At 36.9% G+C, this 19,430-nt stretch overlaps 1 protein-coding gene across 7 annotated transcripts in view; it reads left to right on the plus strand.

Annotated features, from left to right (window-relative positions):
• Positions 1–19,430, plus strand: part of CATSPERE (catsper channel auxiliary subunit epsilon) — a 244,006-nt gene that overhangs the window by 25,092 nt on the left and 199,484 nt on the right. For 3 of the 7 annotated variants that reach the window (XM_037822395.1, XM_037822401.1, XM_037822411.1), the window contains exons 1-2: positions 3,469–3,630; positions 3,991–4,015. Coding sequence is in view for 3 of the 7 variants with exons in the window: in XM_037822384.1 (XP_037678312.1) it covers positions 3,531–3,541; positions 3,991–4,015 (36 nt within the window). In the remaining 4 variants the exon portion in view is untranslated. Of the gene's footprint in view, positions 1–3,450; positions 3,631–3,990; positions 4,016–19,430 lie in introns of those variants that run through there. The other 4 variants (XM_037822416.1, XM_037822373.1, XM_037822378.1 and 1 more) reach the window with 2 other exon arrangements.

Consider the following 19,430-nt stretch of genomic DNA (forward strand, 5'->3'; position numbering starts at 1 on the left):
TTGAACATATCTAGTAGTAGCTTGCTACTCAGAGTGTGGTCTGAGGATCAGCAGCACTGGCATCACTTGTTGTAAGTGTGGAATCTCAGGCATCATCCCAGACCAACTGAATAAGAATGTGCCTATTAATAAGATCTTGTAGTGATTTTTATGTACATTTTAGTTAGAAAAATGAAACTTTCTCTAAGGTATTGCTTAATAGTAGAGTCGCTTGTACATGCTCAAACTTACTAGGTTTTGCCTATATGTTTTTTGAAAACGTTGTCAAAATTTATAACGATATCAGCAGTGGATGAAAAGTCCCACTGTGCCACACTTGCTATTGTCTGACTCTAATTTTTTCCAATCTGGAAGAAATAAAATTGTCATTATGTTTTTATTTTCATTTCCCAAATTACTAATGATGAGCATAATTTCATTTATGAGCTTATTTCATTTATTTGTCTTTCCTCTTCTGTTAAATGAGTATTTTTTACCCATTTTTCCTTATTTTTCATAATAATCTTTAGGAATTCATTATGTATTTTAATTATGTATCCATTGTCATTTATAAATATTGAAAATATTTCATCCTAGTTTATGCAGCTTTTTACTTCATATTGGAAAAACAGAGGTCTTTACTAAGGTGGATGAATTTATCAATTCTTTCCTTCATGGGTTTGTGCCTTTTTAAATCTTATTTAAGAAATCTTTCTCTACCTCCAAGATCATAAAGATAGTCTCCTATATAGATTTTTAGAAGTTGTATGTTATTTTGCCTTTCGCAATTAAATCCTTAATCCACCTGGAATTAGTTTTTGTATACACTATTTTTTTTTTTTTTTGCAACAGATCTAACTTTATTTTTTTCTTCATTAATAATTAATTTTCTTAGGTCCATTTATTGGATAATCTATTGATCTCTAATGTCTGCTCCATCATAGATCAATTTCTCATGTGTGCATTGGTTTTTTTCTGGGCTGGCTTTCCTGATCAGCTGATCTGTTTGTCTATACTTTCACAAATATTACAGTATCATTATTACTATAACTTCATATAAAAAATCTTGGTGACAGTATCATCCTCTCCTCTCCCACCTCTTGTGCTTCTTCAGGATAATTTTAGCTATTCTTGGGCCTTTTTGTCTTCCTTATATATTTTTTATTGCCTTGTCAAATTCCATAAAAACCCCAGTTGGGATTTTGATTACAATTGGTCTGGATATTTTAGTCAGTCTGGGGAGCTTTTCTAGTCAAGAATACAATAAATATCATCTTATTTATGTCTTTTTACATGTCACTCAATAAAGTTCTGTCATTTTTTTTATAAAGGTGCCTAGACATTTTTATTAAACTTTTTCATTTGTACTTTATATTTTCTTGCTATTGTAAATAATCACTTTTTTAGAATTACATTTTCTAACTAGTCTTTCTATTGTATAGAATACAATTTACTTTTAAATACTGATTTTTTAACAATAAACATTATTTTTAGAGCAATTTTAGGTTTACAGAAAAATTACACACCAAGTATAGAGGTTTTCCTCCCCCCGCCCCCCACTCCTCACAAACACACAGTAACTTCTCTAATAAAGCAAAATAAAACCTAAATAAATGGCAGAACACCCTGTGTTCATAGATTGGATAACTTAGTCTTGTTAAGATGTCAATATTCTGTAAAACAATTTATAGATTCAGTGCAATCCTGATCAAAATTCTAAAAGCCTTTTTTTACAGGAATGGAAAAGCCAATCATCAAATTCTTGTGGAATAGCAAGGGGTCCTGAATAGCCAAAACCTGATATATAACTGAAATATAAAGCTTTTCTTTCTTCTGCAGTCTTTCTTGAGACCTGTCATGCTTTGTTTCTTTAATTTGCAATTTAATGTCATGTTCCCTTGGAAATGGAGATACTCATGGGTCAAATGTATCACTAAATAATTTAGCAGGTGTGTGGCCTACCAGCTTCTGGGTTTCCCCTCTCATCAGCTGCTGGACTAACACATCATGCCCCAGCCAGGGACAGGATATGAAGAAGTCAAGCCAGGTATCTTCCTTTTTCAATGGACCACCTCAACCCACAGCAAAAGGGCAACCCCCAAGGGTAATGCATCCTCCACACTGGGATATATGCCAGGTACCTGGATTGCAGGTGGGCAAGAGGCTTACCTCTGCAAGTGTGACCTTTGTCAGCTGTACCCCAGTCCTGCCAGGCAGGTGTGGGGACAGCTGCTGCCATGCCTCATTCTCAGAAGCCACAGGGCACACATACCCTGTCCTGATCCTTCCCAAGCCTAAGTCCAGACAGACGGTAGCAGCAGCTTGTGAGGTGGGGATAAGGAGGGGGAGGCCAGGCAGGGCCCAAGGGGCCAGGGGACAGATGAGTGGGTGGTCAAGAACTCGTCCCAGAGAGTAAGAGAGGCAGCAGGAGGAAGGACCACATGTGAGCGAGGCTCTAAGCCCCCAAGTCATACTCCATTGTCCCATCAGACTTCAAATACAAAATACAAGTTCAGATATAAAATTTATTAAGAATTTCAAGACAATGACTACAGAGCATTATACCTCAAGCACAGAACACTACTGAGAGTGAGCCCCTGTGCAACTGTACAGGTTGCATGCCCATGAAGCCAGCCCTGATTGTAGCTGTCCCATTTTGTGGGTCCCAGAGTTTCCAGATTGGCAGTAGGGCACAAGGCCTGTCATCCCTGGGATCTCTAATACTATTGACTCTGTTTGCCTCAAGCAGAGTTCTTACCCTAAGGAGGGGAATTTATGGAACGGGTACTATGCTAGCGTCTAAACTCTCTTGCTTTCTTCTTTCTGTATCTTCAGAGTTCTTTCAGAATAGAGAGTAGGAAAGGAGAGAATCCAGAGAGTCATGCTAAAGCTGCCTGCCATCTTTCCCAAATTCCATGTGACACTTCTCTACGTCATCACTCTATCCACTACTCTTTACATACTATCTTATCTGTCTGCTGCTTTGGCAAAATTATTGAAGTTAATTATCAAGTTAATGGATTATTTTTAGTCCCCTTATTGGACTTCTCTACTTCATTTAATACTGGGGATCACTCATTTCTTCTTGAAATTCATTCCTTGACTTGCCTAATAGCACTCTCTTCTATTTCTACAATGATTTACTCTCATTTTTTCTCTTTCCTTCCCTTAAATGTCAGTAATCCAGAGTTCTCTCCTTGGCCTTCTCACTCTGCACTTCATTCAGCCTGTGCACCAACTCAAGAAAGCCAAACAAACTGATAAAGATGGAGCAGAATACTGATAACTTTGGTTTTCCATGGGAATTAAGGTTTTCACTTTTAAAGTCACCTAACACTGACTCCCTTTTTACAATGATTCTGTACCAATACCAAAGCCTTTCTTTTCTTATTCATACATCACTCCTTTTGCCTTCGAATTTTCCTTGAACTGGTAACTCATTCAGTGACCCTCTTCTTCTCTTCTTCCCAGGGCCTCTAACAAGTAGCATAACACAAAGAAGAACATACCAGCCCTGGAGCCAAGGATCTTCTTGATCAACCTCAGACTTTATGAACTCTGGGTCAAGTTTTCTTGTCAACATTCATAGTATCTACTTACAGTAGCTTTCTGACCTATCAGATTGCCAATTGTAATCAACCAGCATAGTTGGTGAGCTTGTATCTGATATAAATTAAAATATGTAAACACTATAGGCTTTTAAGTGTGGTATGATAATATCACATTTTTGAAGATTAATCATGCAACTTTGGCTATGTGAACTTGCATTATTGTTAAGGAAGCATGCAATTCAAGCCTTTCAGCCACTTATAATGACACATGAGAATCAACAAATACATTTAATTATAGACATATACAGATTTCTTTACATTTATCCTTAAATTGTTTATGTAGCTGTAATGGAATATAAAGAGAATATTGAAAGGTTTAGAAACATGTATATTGAAAGAATATTCAAACTAATATTTAACATGTTGTTTACTAAAATATGTTTCTTCTTTTTCCCAACAGAAATTTTTTCCACAATTTAACCCAGGTAAAACATTTTTAAACTTTGTAATATCATTCACGCAACCCTGCTACATTATTTTCTCTTATCTTCCATATTTACCAGAAGAGGAATTTCCCAAATTAGTTTTGCAACAAAATTTGCTTAGAACAGGTATGGATCTTGAGGACCACTGGGCCTGCCCAAGATTTTTCAGGGGTGCACAAGGGCCTCCCTTTTCCAACCACATATCTGTGTGAGGATGGGTTTTCTTCACATACTTCTACTCAAACAACATACACCAATCAAGAGCTGTCTTCTACTAAGGCAGATATTAAGGAGATTTTGAAAAATGTAAAACAACCACTCTTTGTTGTTTTAGAAAATAGATATTTTTCAAAAAATATGTTAGTTATATTAAGTGCAATGTGTTTATCATAGTTTTAAAAATGATTTGATTAATATACTTAATGTTCTCAGTTTTAATTTGTTAAAGAGTAAATATTGATAGATCAAACCCACATAAAACAAAAACTCCTTGGGATTCTCAATAATTGTAGATGAGGAAGAGATTCTGAGATTAAAAGTCTTAAAACTGGATTAGAGGAAGATTACATGTATGATGGGGAAATTTATTTAAAAATTTTAAAATTGTAATAGGTAATAATATTGGAAATTACACATCTATATAGATATTTTTATTTTCTCAAAAGAGGTGATTTTAGGAAAGAAGAAACAGTAAAAATAAAATAAGTAAACTTCCTAAATTTATTGGATTAAGACATTGAAGAGCCCCATGTGTCCATTTGTGCTCCTTCCCCAACTCCATTGATATCCTAGAAATACTTTTTAAGGCTAAAAAGTAAGAAAGAGTATTATCAGTAGATAAAGAGTTTTAAGGACTTTCTGAAGATAGAAAATAGATGGGAACTTCCAGAAGTAGAATACATATTACAGACCTAAATAATTCTAAGGTCTTTGCAAAAATTCAGGATAGGGATACTTATTAAATTTGGCCAATATTAAAGATGCAAGTAAAAATTTAAAGCTGTGTATTAAGTGAAAGAAATAAAATGTATAATTTTTAAAGAATGGTGCTCTGGAAGTGGAATTTAAAAATGCTATCAATCCAATAGGAGTCAATAAAAATGAAAAATGAAATGGAGAAAAATCATTGAAAACAGAGACTGAAATAAAATGTGAGAGATCATTTTCATTAAATCAGTAATCAAAATTAATGTGATTGTGTTAAACAGACCTGTTAAATGACAACTCCAGAAATCTTACTTTTAATAACAAGTTATGTGTTTTAAGACAAAGAGAACTTAAACCTTGAAAAGAAAAGGATACAAACAGGCTAAGACTATCAAAAGAAAATTGGGGTGACAATAAGGGTATAAAATAAAAGTTATGTGAAGGTATAAAGAGGGAAATTACTTCATGAGAAAAGGAAAAACCTACAAAGGTAAATAAATTATGACATTCTATGTACCTAAGAATATAGCTTCACCCAACCATAAAGAAAGATGGAAAATTCCCTTATTTGAATCCAACTCAACTCTAATGCCAAAAGGAAAGGAGGAAGAAAGGAAAGAAGGAAGGAATAAAGGAAGAATGGAGGGAAAGTAGGAAGGAAGGAAGGGAGGAGAAAATGTGAAGTGTTAAAGCCTTATCACATATTTGGAAAGTAATCTGGAAACACCTCTTAAAATAAAAAATATACAAACCCTTTGGATCAAAAATCCTACTACTGGTAATCTATGCCACAAATCTCCAGTACATAATGCTACATGAAAAAGAATCTATCTTTTGCTACTACTGGTAATCTATGCCACAAATCTCCAGTACATAATGCTACATGAAAAAGAATCTATCTTTTGCAGCACTGTAATGGTGGCAAAACAAAGGAAAAAAACAACAAAATAAAACTAGCACCACAATAAATCTCTTTCATTAGAGAAACCAATCAGTAAATTTCAGTAGATCCACACCATAGGATATTATTCAGTCATGAGAGTGAATGCTGGGAAATTTCAATGATGTATACTTGATAATATTTCCCCATTTTATATATTAAAAAACTCTTAAAACCTGTAAGTACACATGATTTATGTGTTTGTATATATCTCTCTGTAAATGCTTATGTAACATGGAGAAAAAAAGGGGAAGGATACAAATGGTCATTAACTCAAATTACAGAGGACAATAGAGGGTTTATATGGGTGGAGGAACTGTAAAGAAGAAATTAAAAAGTTCACAATAAAATGGAAGGAAGGGAGCTAGTATGATATAATAAATAAGGGCAATGTAAATAAGAACCAACAGATTTAATAGGATAAAGAGGGATGCCATATTATGATAAAAGGGATAAAAACACCAAGAGCTATAACAAAAATAATCTTTATATATTCAGAATAAACAATGCAGAAACTGAAGAATTACAAGAAAAAATGAGATAATCATACTGCAAGTTTTTTTTTAAATATGGAAATGTATTTAAAGTGTACAGCTTGATGAATTTTCACATGCACACACACATACACACATGTATTTATCTCCATACAGAATATTTCTACCATTCTAGAAAGTTCCTAGTCTAACAACACCCACCTCCGCCAGAAGTAAAAACTAGCTTTGCCTGTTCTTGATCTTCCTAGAAACAAAATCTTGGACAATTTTCCAAAAGTTTTGTAGCATTATTCACACCCACTAGTGATGTATGAGAATTCTCTAGTTGTATCAACACTTGTTACAAAGAGTGATTTCAGTGCAATATTTTAATACTCTTCCAGCAAAAAGGCATTAAATTAAGCAGACCAAAAATGACACAACATGATTAACACACATCCTTAGAGATATATGGAATTCCTTGCCCAAAACAAAGAACACAAACAGGAAGTTTTCAAAACTCCCAAGAAGTGATATCACACATATCATGTCTTCTGAAGGAATTCAATTTTATTAGACATCAAAAAAGTGATATTTCAACAACAGCAACAAAAAAATAGGTCTGGAAAGTACAACCATATTTCTAAAAACAGAACCACAATTTTAGGATTAGGGACAAAAATCACATTCAAAACTACAAAATATTTAGAAGTGAACAATAACAAAATAAATATCAAAGTTTATGAGTTAACCTAAAATCATCCTTAGCATGATATTCTTGGCATATTATAAATTTAATATACTTGTTTATTAAAATAAAAATGGAAAACATGTAAATAGAAAATGTAAAACTAAAACAATTCAAAGAAAACAGGATGAACATAATAAATATAGAAGCAAAATGTTAATTTAAAAATTTTAAACATGATCATTCCAAAAAAAATGTTTTCTTGAAAAGAGTAATGAAATGGAAAAAGCTTTCCATACTAACGGACAAAAAGAAGGAAGGCAAAAATGAATATTAATAGTAAAAAGGGGGTATAACTAACAATGGCAGGGAATTTTAAAGTCATAAGAAAATATTATTTCACCAATAATTTTGAAAGTCAACCAAACTTGACAATTATGGCCAGCAAAACTGCTCTACAAGAAAAGGTAAAGGAAGTTCTTCAGTCAGAAACATAAATCTTCAGAAAACTCTGGAAAGATAAAAATGTAGAAAAATATAAAAGACTTTTTTCTTATTTTTTAGTCACTCTAGAAGAAAACTGCTGAAACAAAAATAGTAACAATGTATTGTGAGGATTATAATACATGTAAAAATAAACTATACAACAACAATAACACAAAGGGTGGGAAGGATGAATTAAAAGCATACTGCTGTAAGGATTTTATATGTGTAAAATGATATGGTGATATAGCTAATGTAAATATTGATATAACTAATAAACCACTAGTAGAGATAAAGTGGAATCATTAAAAAATACTCAATCCTTTTGGATTAAAAGCATAAAAGAGAAAATTAAACAAGAAACAAACGTAACAACTAGAAAACAACTGGCTATTTGATAGATTTAAATCCAACCATATTAAAAATTGTATTCAATATAGTCTAAACATCTCAATTAAAAGAATGAGGTTATGAAGTTTGAATTAAATGTTTTTAAAGAAGCGAGACCCAGCTATATGCTATCTTCTAGAAACCAATTTTAAATATAAAGACATACATAGATTAAAAATAAAAGGATGGAAAAGGATATACTATGGAAACACTAATTAAAAAAAAAAGAGGCCAGTATGGCTTAATAATATCAGACAAATAGAATTCAGAACAAGAAATGCCATCAGAAATAAAAAGTGTTATTATATATTGATAAAGGGGTCAATTCACCAAGAAGATAAAACAATCCTTTATGCACTTATATGTATATGCATGAAACAACAGAGCTTATATAAGCTACAAACTACATGAAGCAAAAGCTGATAGAACTGAAAGGAAGAAGAGTTAAATCCACAATTACAATTGTATACTTCAACACTCTTTTCTCAGTAATTGTTAAACAAATAGACAAAATAAGTAAAGGTTATAGAAATTGTGAATAATATTATTAACCAATCTAATGTAATTGAGACTGATAGAGCACTCCACCTAAGAACAGTGGAAGACATAGTCTTTAAAAGTGCTCATGAAATATTTATCAAGATAGACAATATTCTCAACAAAATTAAAAGGATTGAAAACATAAAATATGTTCTCAGATCACAATAGAATTAAAACTAGATATTAGTAACAAATTGTATCTGGAAAATCCCCCAAATACTTGGAAACTAAACAATAAGCCTCTACATAACCCATTAGTTAAAGCAAAGTCAGACAGGAAATTAGAAAATATTTTGAAACTGAGTGAAAATGAAAATACAACACAAAATTTTGGTAATGCAGTTAGGACAGTTTGTAGTAGGAACTATATTAAAAGAAAAGTCTTAAATCAATGATCAAAGCTTCCATGTTAAGAAACTACAAAAAGAAAAGCAAATTAGATCAAAGGCAAGAAAAATAAATAAATAAATAATAAAGATTCTGAAGAAACCAATGAAATTGAAAATAGAAAAACATTAGAGAAAATCAATGAAACAAAATGTTAATATGAAAACAACTATGAAATTTATAAACATCTAGTCAAAGGATTAAAAAGGAGAGAGAGAAAACACAAATTACCAATATCAGAAGTGATGGAAAGGACATAACCACAGTTCTACCAAAATTAAAATAATAAGGGCATATTATGAATATTAGAGCAACATATTCAATAGCTTATATGAAATGTCAAGTTCTCTTAAAAACACAAACCAGACTATACAAAGGAAATAAAACTCTTAATAGCCTCATGTGTATTTAAAAAAAATTTTAATGAAAGCCTTCAAAGAAAACTCCAACTACAGATTTTATCACTGTGCACTCTATAAAACACTCAAAGAAAAAGTGATACCAATTTTCCACAAATTGGAAGGAAAAAAAAAAAAACAGAAGAGAAAACATTTCCTGATTACTTTGTGAGTCCAACATTACCCTGATATAAAAATCAAAAAATCACAAGGAAAATGCAGACCAATCTGTCTCATGAAACTAAGATGGAAGTATCCTACAGAAAATTATTGCAAACAATCCAAAACTGTATAAACAATACATCATGACCATGTAGGATTTATTCCAGAAATGCAAGGTGACATACATTAGAAAATCAATATAATTCACCATATCAATAAAAGTAAAAAAAAAAAAAAAAAAAAAATCAAAGTTAAAAGAAAAACCATAGGATTATCTCAAGAGTTGCAGAAAAAGCATCTAACAAAATTCAGCATTTATCAATATATTTAGAATGAAAGGAAACCTCTTCATCCTGATAAAGAACTTCTATAAAAAAATCTACAGTTAACATCATACTTAATGGTGAAAGACCAAATGCTTTCTCCCTAAGTTCAGAACAAGGCAAGAGTATCCACTCTTAAAATTCCTACTAGACATCACACTGGAGGTCTTAGGCAGTGTAATAAAGCAAGAAAAATAAATAAATAAAAGACATTCAAATTGGAAAGAGAGAAATAAAGCTGTTTCTATTCACAGATGACATGATTGTTTACATAGCAAGTCCCAAAGAGTCCACAAAAAAGCCACTAGAACTAATAAATGAGAATGACAAGATTTTAGGATACATGGTCAAAAATACAAAAATCAATGAACTAGAAAATGAAATTTTAAAAAATTTGAAATAGCACCAAAAACATGAAATGCTTAGGTATAAATCTAAAAAAAAAAAAAATTGTGCAAGATTTGTCTACTGAAAACTACAAACACTGATGGGAGAAATCCAAGAAGATACAAACAAATGGAGAGGTAACCATGTTCATGGACTGGAACACTCAGTATTGTTAAAATGTCAGTTCTCCCTAAATTTTTCTATAGTTTCAACAGAATTCCATTAAAAATCCCAGAAAGATGTTTGTAAAAGTTGACAAGTTGATTCTAAAATTTGTATGGACAGCAAAGAAATTAGAATAGCCAAAACAATTTTGAAAGAGAGGAAGAAAGTTGGAGGGCATTACCTGATTCTGAATCTTACTAAAAAGCTACTGTAATCAAAACAATTGGTATTGGTCAGAGAATAGACATACAGATCAATAGAACAGAATAGAGGGTCCAGAAATAATATTTACACATATATATTGTCAATTGATTTTTTGACAAAGGCCCAAGGCAATTCAACAGAGATAGAATAATATTTGCAGCAAATGTGCTAGAAAAATTGGACATCCTTATGGAAAAAAACTTAATACATACCTTGTACCATATATAAAAAATATTTTTAAATGTATTGTAGTCCTAAATGTAAAACCTAAAACAATAAAACTTCTAGTAGAAAATATAGGAGAAAATTTTTCTGACCTTGAGTGAGGAAAAAAATTCTGAGATAAGGCACAAGAAGTACAAACTATAAAAGAGAAAACTGATATTTTGAAATTCATCTGTTGAAAGCCCCTTCCCTTTGTAGGATACTGTTAAGAAAATGAAGAGACAAGCCACAAACTGGAATACCGTATTTGCAAAACACATCTTGATAAAGGACTGTTATCCAGATAATATAAGTAATTCTCACAACTCAGGAATAAGAGATAAATATATATAAAGAGCACAAGAGTTTTGAACAAACAAGTCACCAAAGACAATAAACAGATGGCAACTACATGCATACAGATCTCTAATCTAATGAAATTAAATTAGAAATTAGATTTTTAAAGTTATCTGAAAATACTCAAGCATTTTGAAATTAAAAAAAAAAAAACAAAAACAAAAACAAAAACGTTTCTAAATAATCCATGGGTCAAAGAAGAAATTACAAAGGGAATTAGAAAATATTTTAAACTGAATGGTAATACAAACACAGAATATTAAATTTTTGTGGGAGAATGCTAGAGAGTACTTAGAGGTAAATATATAGCATTGGTTACTTACATAAGAAAATAGAATTGAAATTCAATGATCTAATGTTCCATCTTATAAAGCTAAGAAAAAAAAAAAAAAAAAGAAAAGAAATCCAAACTAAGTCAAAGGAAGGAAATAATAGAGTAGAAAACAATGAAATTGAAAGTAAACAAACAGTAGTGAAAACCAATGACAACAAAATCTGGATCTTTAAAAATAAAATGTATAACCTCTAGTTAGACTGACAAAAATGAGAAGACACAAACTACCAAAATCAGAAATGAGGAGGGAACATCACTACAGATTCTACATTGGAAAGTTAGTAAGGGAACATTAATGTGCTTTATGTCATTTTCAATAGTTCAATTGAAATGGACAAGTTCCTCTAAAGACACAAATTATCAAAACTGACACAAGAAGAAACAGATCATCAGAATAGCCCTTGTGATGGTTGGGTTCATGTGTCAACTTGGCTAGGTGGCCTAGCTGTCTGGTCAAGCAGGCACTGGCCTGACGATTCCTGTGAGGCTATTTGAGGCTGGTTGGTTTGTCGGATCATCAGTCAATTGACTGCAGCTGACTGATGACTCATGAAGGGGTGTGCTTCCACAGTGAGAGAATGCAACTGGCTGGATTTGGTCCTGGTGATCAGTTGGAGGCTTATAAGCCGGACGGTTAGAGAATCTTCACTTCTTCTTCAGCTGCTCAGTGAAGCTTTTCCTGGGGAGCTCGTCAAAGTTGTCAGTTCGTTTCCTGAGGAGTTCTTCAAAGTTGCCGGTTCATTTCCTGAGGAGTTCGTCAAAGTTGTCGGTTTGTTTCCCGAGGAGTTCGTCGGACGTCTTCCTTGGAGTTGACAGCTTGTTGACGGCTCTGCAGAATTTGGACTCGTGCGCTCCCGCAGTTGCGTGAGTCACTTTTACAATTTGATAATAAGAGACATCTCTCATTGATTCTGTTTCCAAGGAGAACCCTAACTAATACAACTTGGTACCGAGAGTGGTTCTTGAGAAACGGAATCTTAAAATGGGCTTTTACAACTTGTTTTCTACTCTGATTAGATTCAGAGGCACTAATGACTCTATTTCCAATAATCAAGAGGGTACTAAGAGTCCATGGCAGGAGTTGGCAAAGGAAATATGCAAAATAGCACCATTTGATTCTCCTAACTGTGCTCTAGTACGAAGCGAGGCTCTGGGTGACAGCATTTTCGACACTTTCACAGAGTTTTGCAGTATTAAGAAGTATAATGATATTGGCTGGCTGCTCTTAGATACTTTGGATACAGTTGTAAGAGAAAGGGATGAGCTAAAGGCTTCAAATTCAAAACTTGAATGCCGTATGACAGATGTAAAGGGTTCCATCTGTGCCCTGAAAGAAAATCTTATTTCCTGTGCCCGCAGACTGGAGGTTTCTGAAAATCAGACGCAGTCTCTTATTGTGCGAGTAGCACATTTACAGCGTAAACTAAAATCTCAACCTCTCAGGGTGTCTGCTGTTAAAGTAAAGGCATTGATTGGAAAAGAATGGGACCCAGAAACTTGGGATGGAGACATATGGATTGATAATAATGACAGTGAGGACATTGGAACCCTGGATTCTGCTGGGTCATTGTTAGATTTACCTGTAGAGGGCTGTCCTGGGGAAACAGCTTCTCTGCCTCCAGTCTGCCCTAAGGAGCCTGCCACTCAACTCCCACCTAAGGAGATTGACCCTTCAATGCCTGCTAATCTTGTAATCACCTCCCCTGAGGAAGCAGCCCTCACTGTTTTGTCTGGAGAGACTAATCCTGTTTTAAGAGATGAAAATGCAACAGAGTGCCCTGAGGTGAATGGCTTGAGAGATAATTCTAACTCTTTTCATGACCCACCCCCACCACCAGTTTTTGCTTCAAGACCTATAACTAGGCTCAAGTCCCAACAAGCCCCAAAGGGTGAGGTACAAAGTGTGACCCATGAGGAAGTACGCTATACTCCAAAAGAACTGTATGAGTTTTCCAACTTATACAGACAGAAACCAGGGGAATATGTGTGGGAATGGATATTGAGAGTGTGGGATAATGGTGGAAGGAATATAAGGTTGGATCAGGCTGAATTTACTGATATGGGCCCACTAAGCAGAGATTCTGCATTCAATGTTGTAGCTCGAGGGGTTAGAAAGGGTGTTAACAGTTTGTTTGGGTGGCTGGCTGAAACATGGATCAAAAGGTGGCCGGCATTACCAGAAGTTGAAATGCCAGAACTGCCCTGGTATAATGTGGAGGAGGGGATTCAAAGGCTTAGAGAGATTGGAATGTTAGAGTGGATTTATCATGGAAAACCTGCTCACACAGCCCTGGAATGTCCAGAGGACACACCTTTTACCAGGACTGTAAGGAATAAATTTGTGAAACTAGCTCCATCATCCCTGAAGAGCTCTGTAGTCGCCCTTCTCTGTAGGTCAGATATTACTGTAGCAACTGCTGTCACTGAACTGGAATCCTTAAACACAATGGGGATAATCGGGTCCCGAGTCAGCAGAAGCCAAGTGGCTACAGTTAATCGCCACAGACAAGGTGGACAGGGCTACCGTAATGGAAAACAGGCTCAAAGCAGCAATCAAAATAATATGACTCGCAGAGACTTATGGTGTTGGCTAGTGGATCATGGAGTACCAAGTAGTAAAATAGATGGGCAATCGACTAAATTCTTGTTTGAACTATATAAGCAGAAGAATTCTAGGCCACGTGAACAAAAATCTCCCTTGAATTACAAAAACAGAGAGTCACGGCCCCTTAATCAATTCCCAGACTTGAGACAGTTTACAGATCCAGAGCCTCTTGAATGAAGGGAAGGCCGGGTACCCTTGGAGAAGGACCCTGTCACACTGCCAAAAATTTACACTGTTAATCTTCCTCCCAGCCTTCCCCAGGGGGACCTACGGCCTTTTACCAGGGTGACTGTGCATTGGGGAAAAGGAAATGATCAGATATTTCGTGGATTATTAGACACTGGGTCAGAAGTGACATTAATTCCCGGAGACCCAAAACGTCACTCTGGTCCACCAGTCAGAGTTGGGGCTTATGGAGGTCAGATGATTGATGGAGTTTTAGCCCAGGTCTGTCTCACAGTGGGTCCAGTGGGTCCCCGGACCCATTCTGTGGTTATTTCCCCAGTGCCAGAATGCATAATTGGAATAGACATACTCAGCAACTGGCAGAATCCTCACATTGGTTCCCTGACTCCTGGAGTGAGGGCTATTATGGTGGGAAAGGCCAAGTGGAAGCCACTAGAGCTGCCTCTGCCTAGCAAAGTAGTGAACCAGAAGCAATACCGGATTCCTGGAGGGATTGCAGAGATTAATGCCACTCTTAAGGACTTGAAGGATGCAGGGGTGGTGATTCCCACCACATCCCCATTCAACTCTCTTATTTGGCCTGTGCAGAAAACAGATGGGTCTTGGAGGATGACTGTGGATTATCGTAAGCTTAACCAGGTGGTGACTCCAATTGCAGCTGCTGTCCCAGATGTGGTATCATTGCTTGAGCAAATCAGCACATCCCCTGGTACCTGGTATGCAGCTATTGATCTGGCAAATGCTTTTTTCTCAATTGCTGTCAGCAAGGACCACCAGAAACAGTTTGCATTTAGCTGGCAAGGCCAGCAGTTTACATTCACCGTGCTACCTCAGGGTTATATCAACTCTCCAGCCCTATGTCATAATATTGTCCGCAGGGATCTTGATCATTGCTCCCTCCCACAAGACATCACACTGGTCCATTATATTGATGATATCATGTTGATTGGACCTAGTGAGCAAGAAGTAGCAACTACTCTAGATTTGTTGGTAAGGTATTTGCGTGGCAGAGGATGGGAGATAAATCCAACAAAAATACAAGGCCCTTCCACCTCAGTAAAATTTCTAGGTGTTCAGTGGTGTGGGGCCTGTCGAGATATTCCTTCTAAGGTGAAGGATAAGCTGCTGCATCTGGCCCCTCCTACAACCAAAAAAGAGGCACGTTTAGTTGGCCTCTTTGGGTTTTGGAGACAACATATTCCTCATTTAGGTGTGCTACTCCGGCCCATTTACCGAGTGACTAGAAAAGCTTCTAGTTTTGAGTGGGGACCGGAGCAAGATGAGGCTCTGCAACAGGTCCAGGCTGCTGTGCAAGCTGCTCTGCCACTTGGACCATATGATCCAGCTAATCCAATGGTGCTGGAAGTGTCAGTGGCAAATAGAGATGCTGTTTGGAGCCTTTGGCAGGCTCCTATAGGAGAATCACAACACAGGCCCTTAGGATTTTGGAGTAAAGCTTTACCATCTTTTGCAGATAACTACTCTCCATTTGAGAAACAACTGTTGGCCTGCTACTGGGCCTTAGTAGAGACAGAACGCTTAACCATGGGCCACCAAGTTACCATGAGACCTGAGTTACCTATCATGAGCTGGGTGTTATCTGATCCACCAAGCCATAAAGTTGGGCGTGCACAGCAGCACTCCATCATAAAATGGAAATGGTATATACGAGATAGAGCTCGAGCAGGTCCTGAAGGTACAAGTAAGTTACATGAGGAAGTGGCCCAAATGCCCATGGCCCCCACTCCTTCCACCTTACCTTCTCTTGCCCAGCCCACAGCTATGGCATCTTGGGGAGTTCCTTACAGTCAGTTGACTGAGGAAGAGAAGACTCGGGCCTGGTTTACAGATGGTTCTGCACGATATGCAGGTACCACCCGAAAGTGGACAGCTGCAGCACTGCAGCCCCTTTCTGGGATATCCCTGAAGGACAGTGGTGAGGGGAAATCCTCCCAGTGGGCAGAACTTCGAGCAGTGCACCTGGTTGTTCACTTTGCTTGGAAGGAGAACTGGCCAGAGGTGCGTCTGTATACTGATTCCTGGGCTGTTGCTAATGGTTTGGCTGGATGGTCAGGGACTTGGAAGGAACATGATTGGAAGATTGGTGACAAAGAAGTCTGGGGAAGGGGTATGTGGATAGACCTTTCTGAGTGGGCAAACAACATGAAGATATTTGTGTCCCATGTGAATGCTCACCAGAGGGTGACTTCAGCAGAAGAAGGTTTTAATAACCAAGTGGATAAAATGACCCGTTTGGTGGATACCAATCAGCCTCCTTCCCCAGCAACTCCTGTCATTGCCCAATGGGCTCATGAACAAAGTGGTCATGGTGGTAGGGATAGAGGTTATGCATGGGCTCAGCAACATGGACTTCCACTCACCAAGGCTGACCTGGCCACAGCCACTGCTGAGTGTCCAATTTGCCAGCAGCAGAGACCCACACTCAGTCCCCGATATGGCACCATTCCTCGGGGTGATCAGCCTGCTACCTGGTGGCAGGTTGATTATATCGGACCACTTCCATCATGGAAAGGGCAGCGATTTGTTCTTACTGGAATAGACACATACTCCGGATATGGGTTTGCCTTCCCTGCACTACATGCTTCTGCCAAAACTACAATACGTGGACTTACAGAATGCCTCATCCACCGTCATGGTATTCCACACAGCATTGCTTCGGACCAAGGAACCCACTTCACAGCAAATGAAGTGAGGGGATGGGCACATGCTCATGGAATTCTGTGGTCTTACCATGTTCCCCATCATCCAGAAGCAGCTGGGTTGATAGAACGGTGGAATGGCCTATTGAAGACTCAATTACGGTGCCAACTAGGTGGCAATACCTTGCAGGGCTGGGGCAGTGTTCTCCAGGAGGCTGTGTATGCTCTGAATCAGCGTCCACTCTATGGTGCTGTTTCTCCCATAGCCAGGATTCATGGGTCCAGGAATCAAGGGGTGGAAACAGGAGTAGCACCACTCACTATCACTCCTAGTGATCCACTAGGGAAATGTTTGCTTCCTGTCCCTGCAAGTTTAAGCTCTGCTGGTCTACAAGTCTTGGTTCCAAAAGGAGGAGTGCTTCCATCAGGAAACACAACAATAATCCCATTGAACTGGAAGTTAAGGCTGCCACCTGGCCACTTTGGGCTTCTTATGCCTCTGAATCAACAGGCAAGTAAGGGGATTACTGTACTGGCTGGGGTGATTGATCCTGACTATCAAGGGGAAATAGCACTGCAACTACACAATGGAAGTAAAGAAGAGTTTTCCTGGAATACAGGAGATCCCCTGGGCCGTCTCTTAGTACTACCATGCCCCGTGATTCAAGTCAATGGAAAACTGCATCAACCCAATCCAGGCAGGAATACCAATGGCAAAGAAACTTCAGGAATGAAGGTTTGGGTCACCCCACCAGGCAAAGAACCACGGCCAGCTGAAGTGCTTGCTGAGGGTAAAGGGAACATGGAATGGGTAGTGGAAGAAGGTCGTGATAAATATGAACTACGGCCACGTGACCAGTTACAGAAACGAGGACTATGATGATATGAATATTTCCTCCTCGTTTTGTGATGATTATGTTTGTATTTGTCTGTGAAGAAAATATTTTTGCTTTCTTCTCTGTCTTATCCCCTTATCATATGGCATAAACTGTAACGTTCATTTTGAAGATATGATTTTAGGTGATGTGTACAACTGCCAAGTTGACAAGGGGTGGACTGTGATGGTTGGGTTCATGTGTCAACTTGGCTAGGTGGCCTAGCTGTCTGGTCAAGCGGGCACTGGCCTGACGATTCCTGTGAGGCTATTTGAGGCTGGTTGGTTTGTCAGATCATCAGTCAATTGACTGCAGCTGACTGATGACTCATCAAGGGGCGTGCTTCCACAGTGAGAGAATGCAATTGGCTGGATTTGGTCCGGGTGATCAGTTGGAGGCTTATAAGCCGGACGGTTAGAGAACCTTCACTTCTTCTTCAGCTGCTCAGTGAAGCTTTTCCTGGGGAGCTCTTCGAAGTTGCCGGTTCGTTTCCTGAGGAGTTCATCAAAGTTGTCGGTTCGTTTCCTGAGGAGTTGTCGGTTCGTTTCCTGAGGAGTTCTTCAAAGTTGCTGGTTCGTTTCCTGAGGAGTTCGTCTAAGTTGTCGGTTCGTTTCCTGAGGAGTTCGTCGGACGTCTTCCTTGGAGTTGACAGCTTGTTGACAGCTCTGCAGAATTTGGACTCATGCGCTCCCGCAGTTGCGTGAGTCACTTTTACAATTTGATAATAAGAGACATCTCTCATTGATTCTGTTTCCAAGGAGAACCCTAACTAATACAGCCCTATTGTTTTTAAAGAAATGTAATTTGTAATTCAAAGCCTTGCGATGAAGAAAACACCAGGCCTAGATGGCTCTTTGGGGAATTATAGTAAAACTTAAGAGAGAAATAATACCAATATTACACAAACTCTTCAGCAAATAAAGGAGGACTAAACACTTCCCAATTTTCTTTTTGAAGTCAAAATTACCCTGATACCAAAACCAAAGTCATTATAAGAAAATTACTTAGATGCAAAGATCCTGAACAAAATATTAGCAAACCAAAATCAGTAATATATAAAAGGAATAATATGTCATGACCAAAGTGGGATTTATCCAAGAAATTCACTGTTGACTTAATATTTTTAAAAAATCAATCCATTAATCATATTACAGCATAACATGTGACTATCTCATTAGATGTAGAGAACACATTTGACAAGATTCAACATTCATCCATGATAAAAACCCTGAGAAAACTAGGAATCAAAGGGACCTTTATCACTGGATAAAACTTATCTTTGTAAACTCACAGATAATATCATACTTAATCCAGAAAGACTAAAGGCTCTTCACCTAAGATTGAGAAAAGACATGTTTTATATAACATCATACTGGAAATCCTATCCAGTGCAATAAAGCAAGGAAATTAAACAACATTCTTGCAGACTGGATAGGAACAAGTAAAACTATCCTTATTTGCACATGATCTGATTGCGTATGTTCAAAATTCTAAGGTATCTAATTTTATACCACCACCATCAGCCCCCCAAAAAACCTACTAGAACTTACAAGTGAGTTTAGTATGGTTGGAGGATACAAGATCAATATGCAAAAATCAATTATATTTTAATAGACTATCCACAAAAACTTGGGAAATAACTTTTTAAAATAATATTTATATTAGAATAAAAAATATGAACTACTTTGGGAAATTTTTAACAATGTATGTGAATAATCTGTTCATTG

This window comes from Choloepus didactylus, chromosome 2 (genome assembly GCF_015220235.1).
Source record: "Choloepus didactylus isolate mChoDid1 chromosome 2, mChoDid1.pri, whole genome shotgun sequence".
Classification (NCBI taxonomy): Eukaryota; Metazoa; Chordata; class Mammalia; order Pilosa; family Megalonychidae; genus Choloepus; species Choloepus didactylus.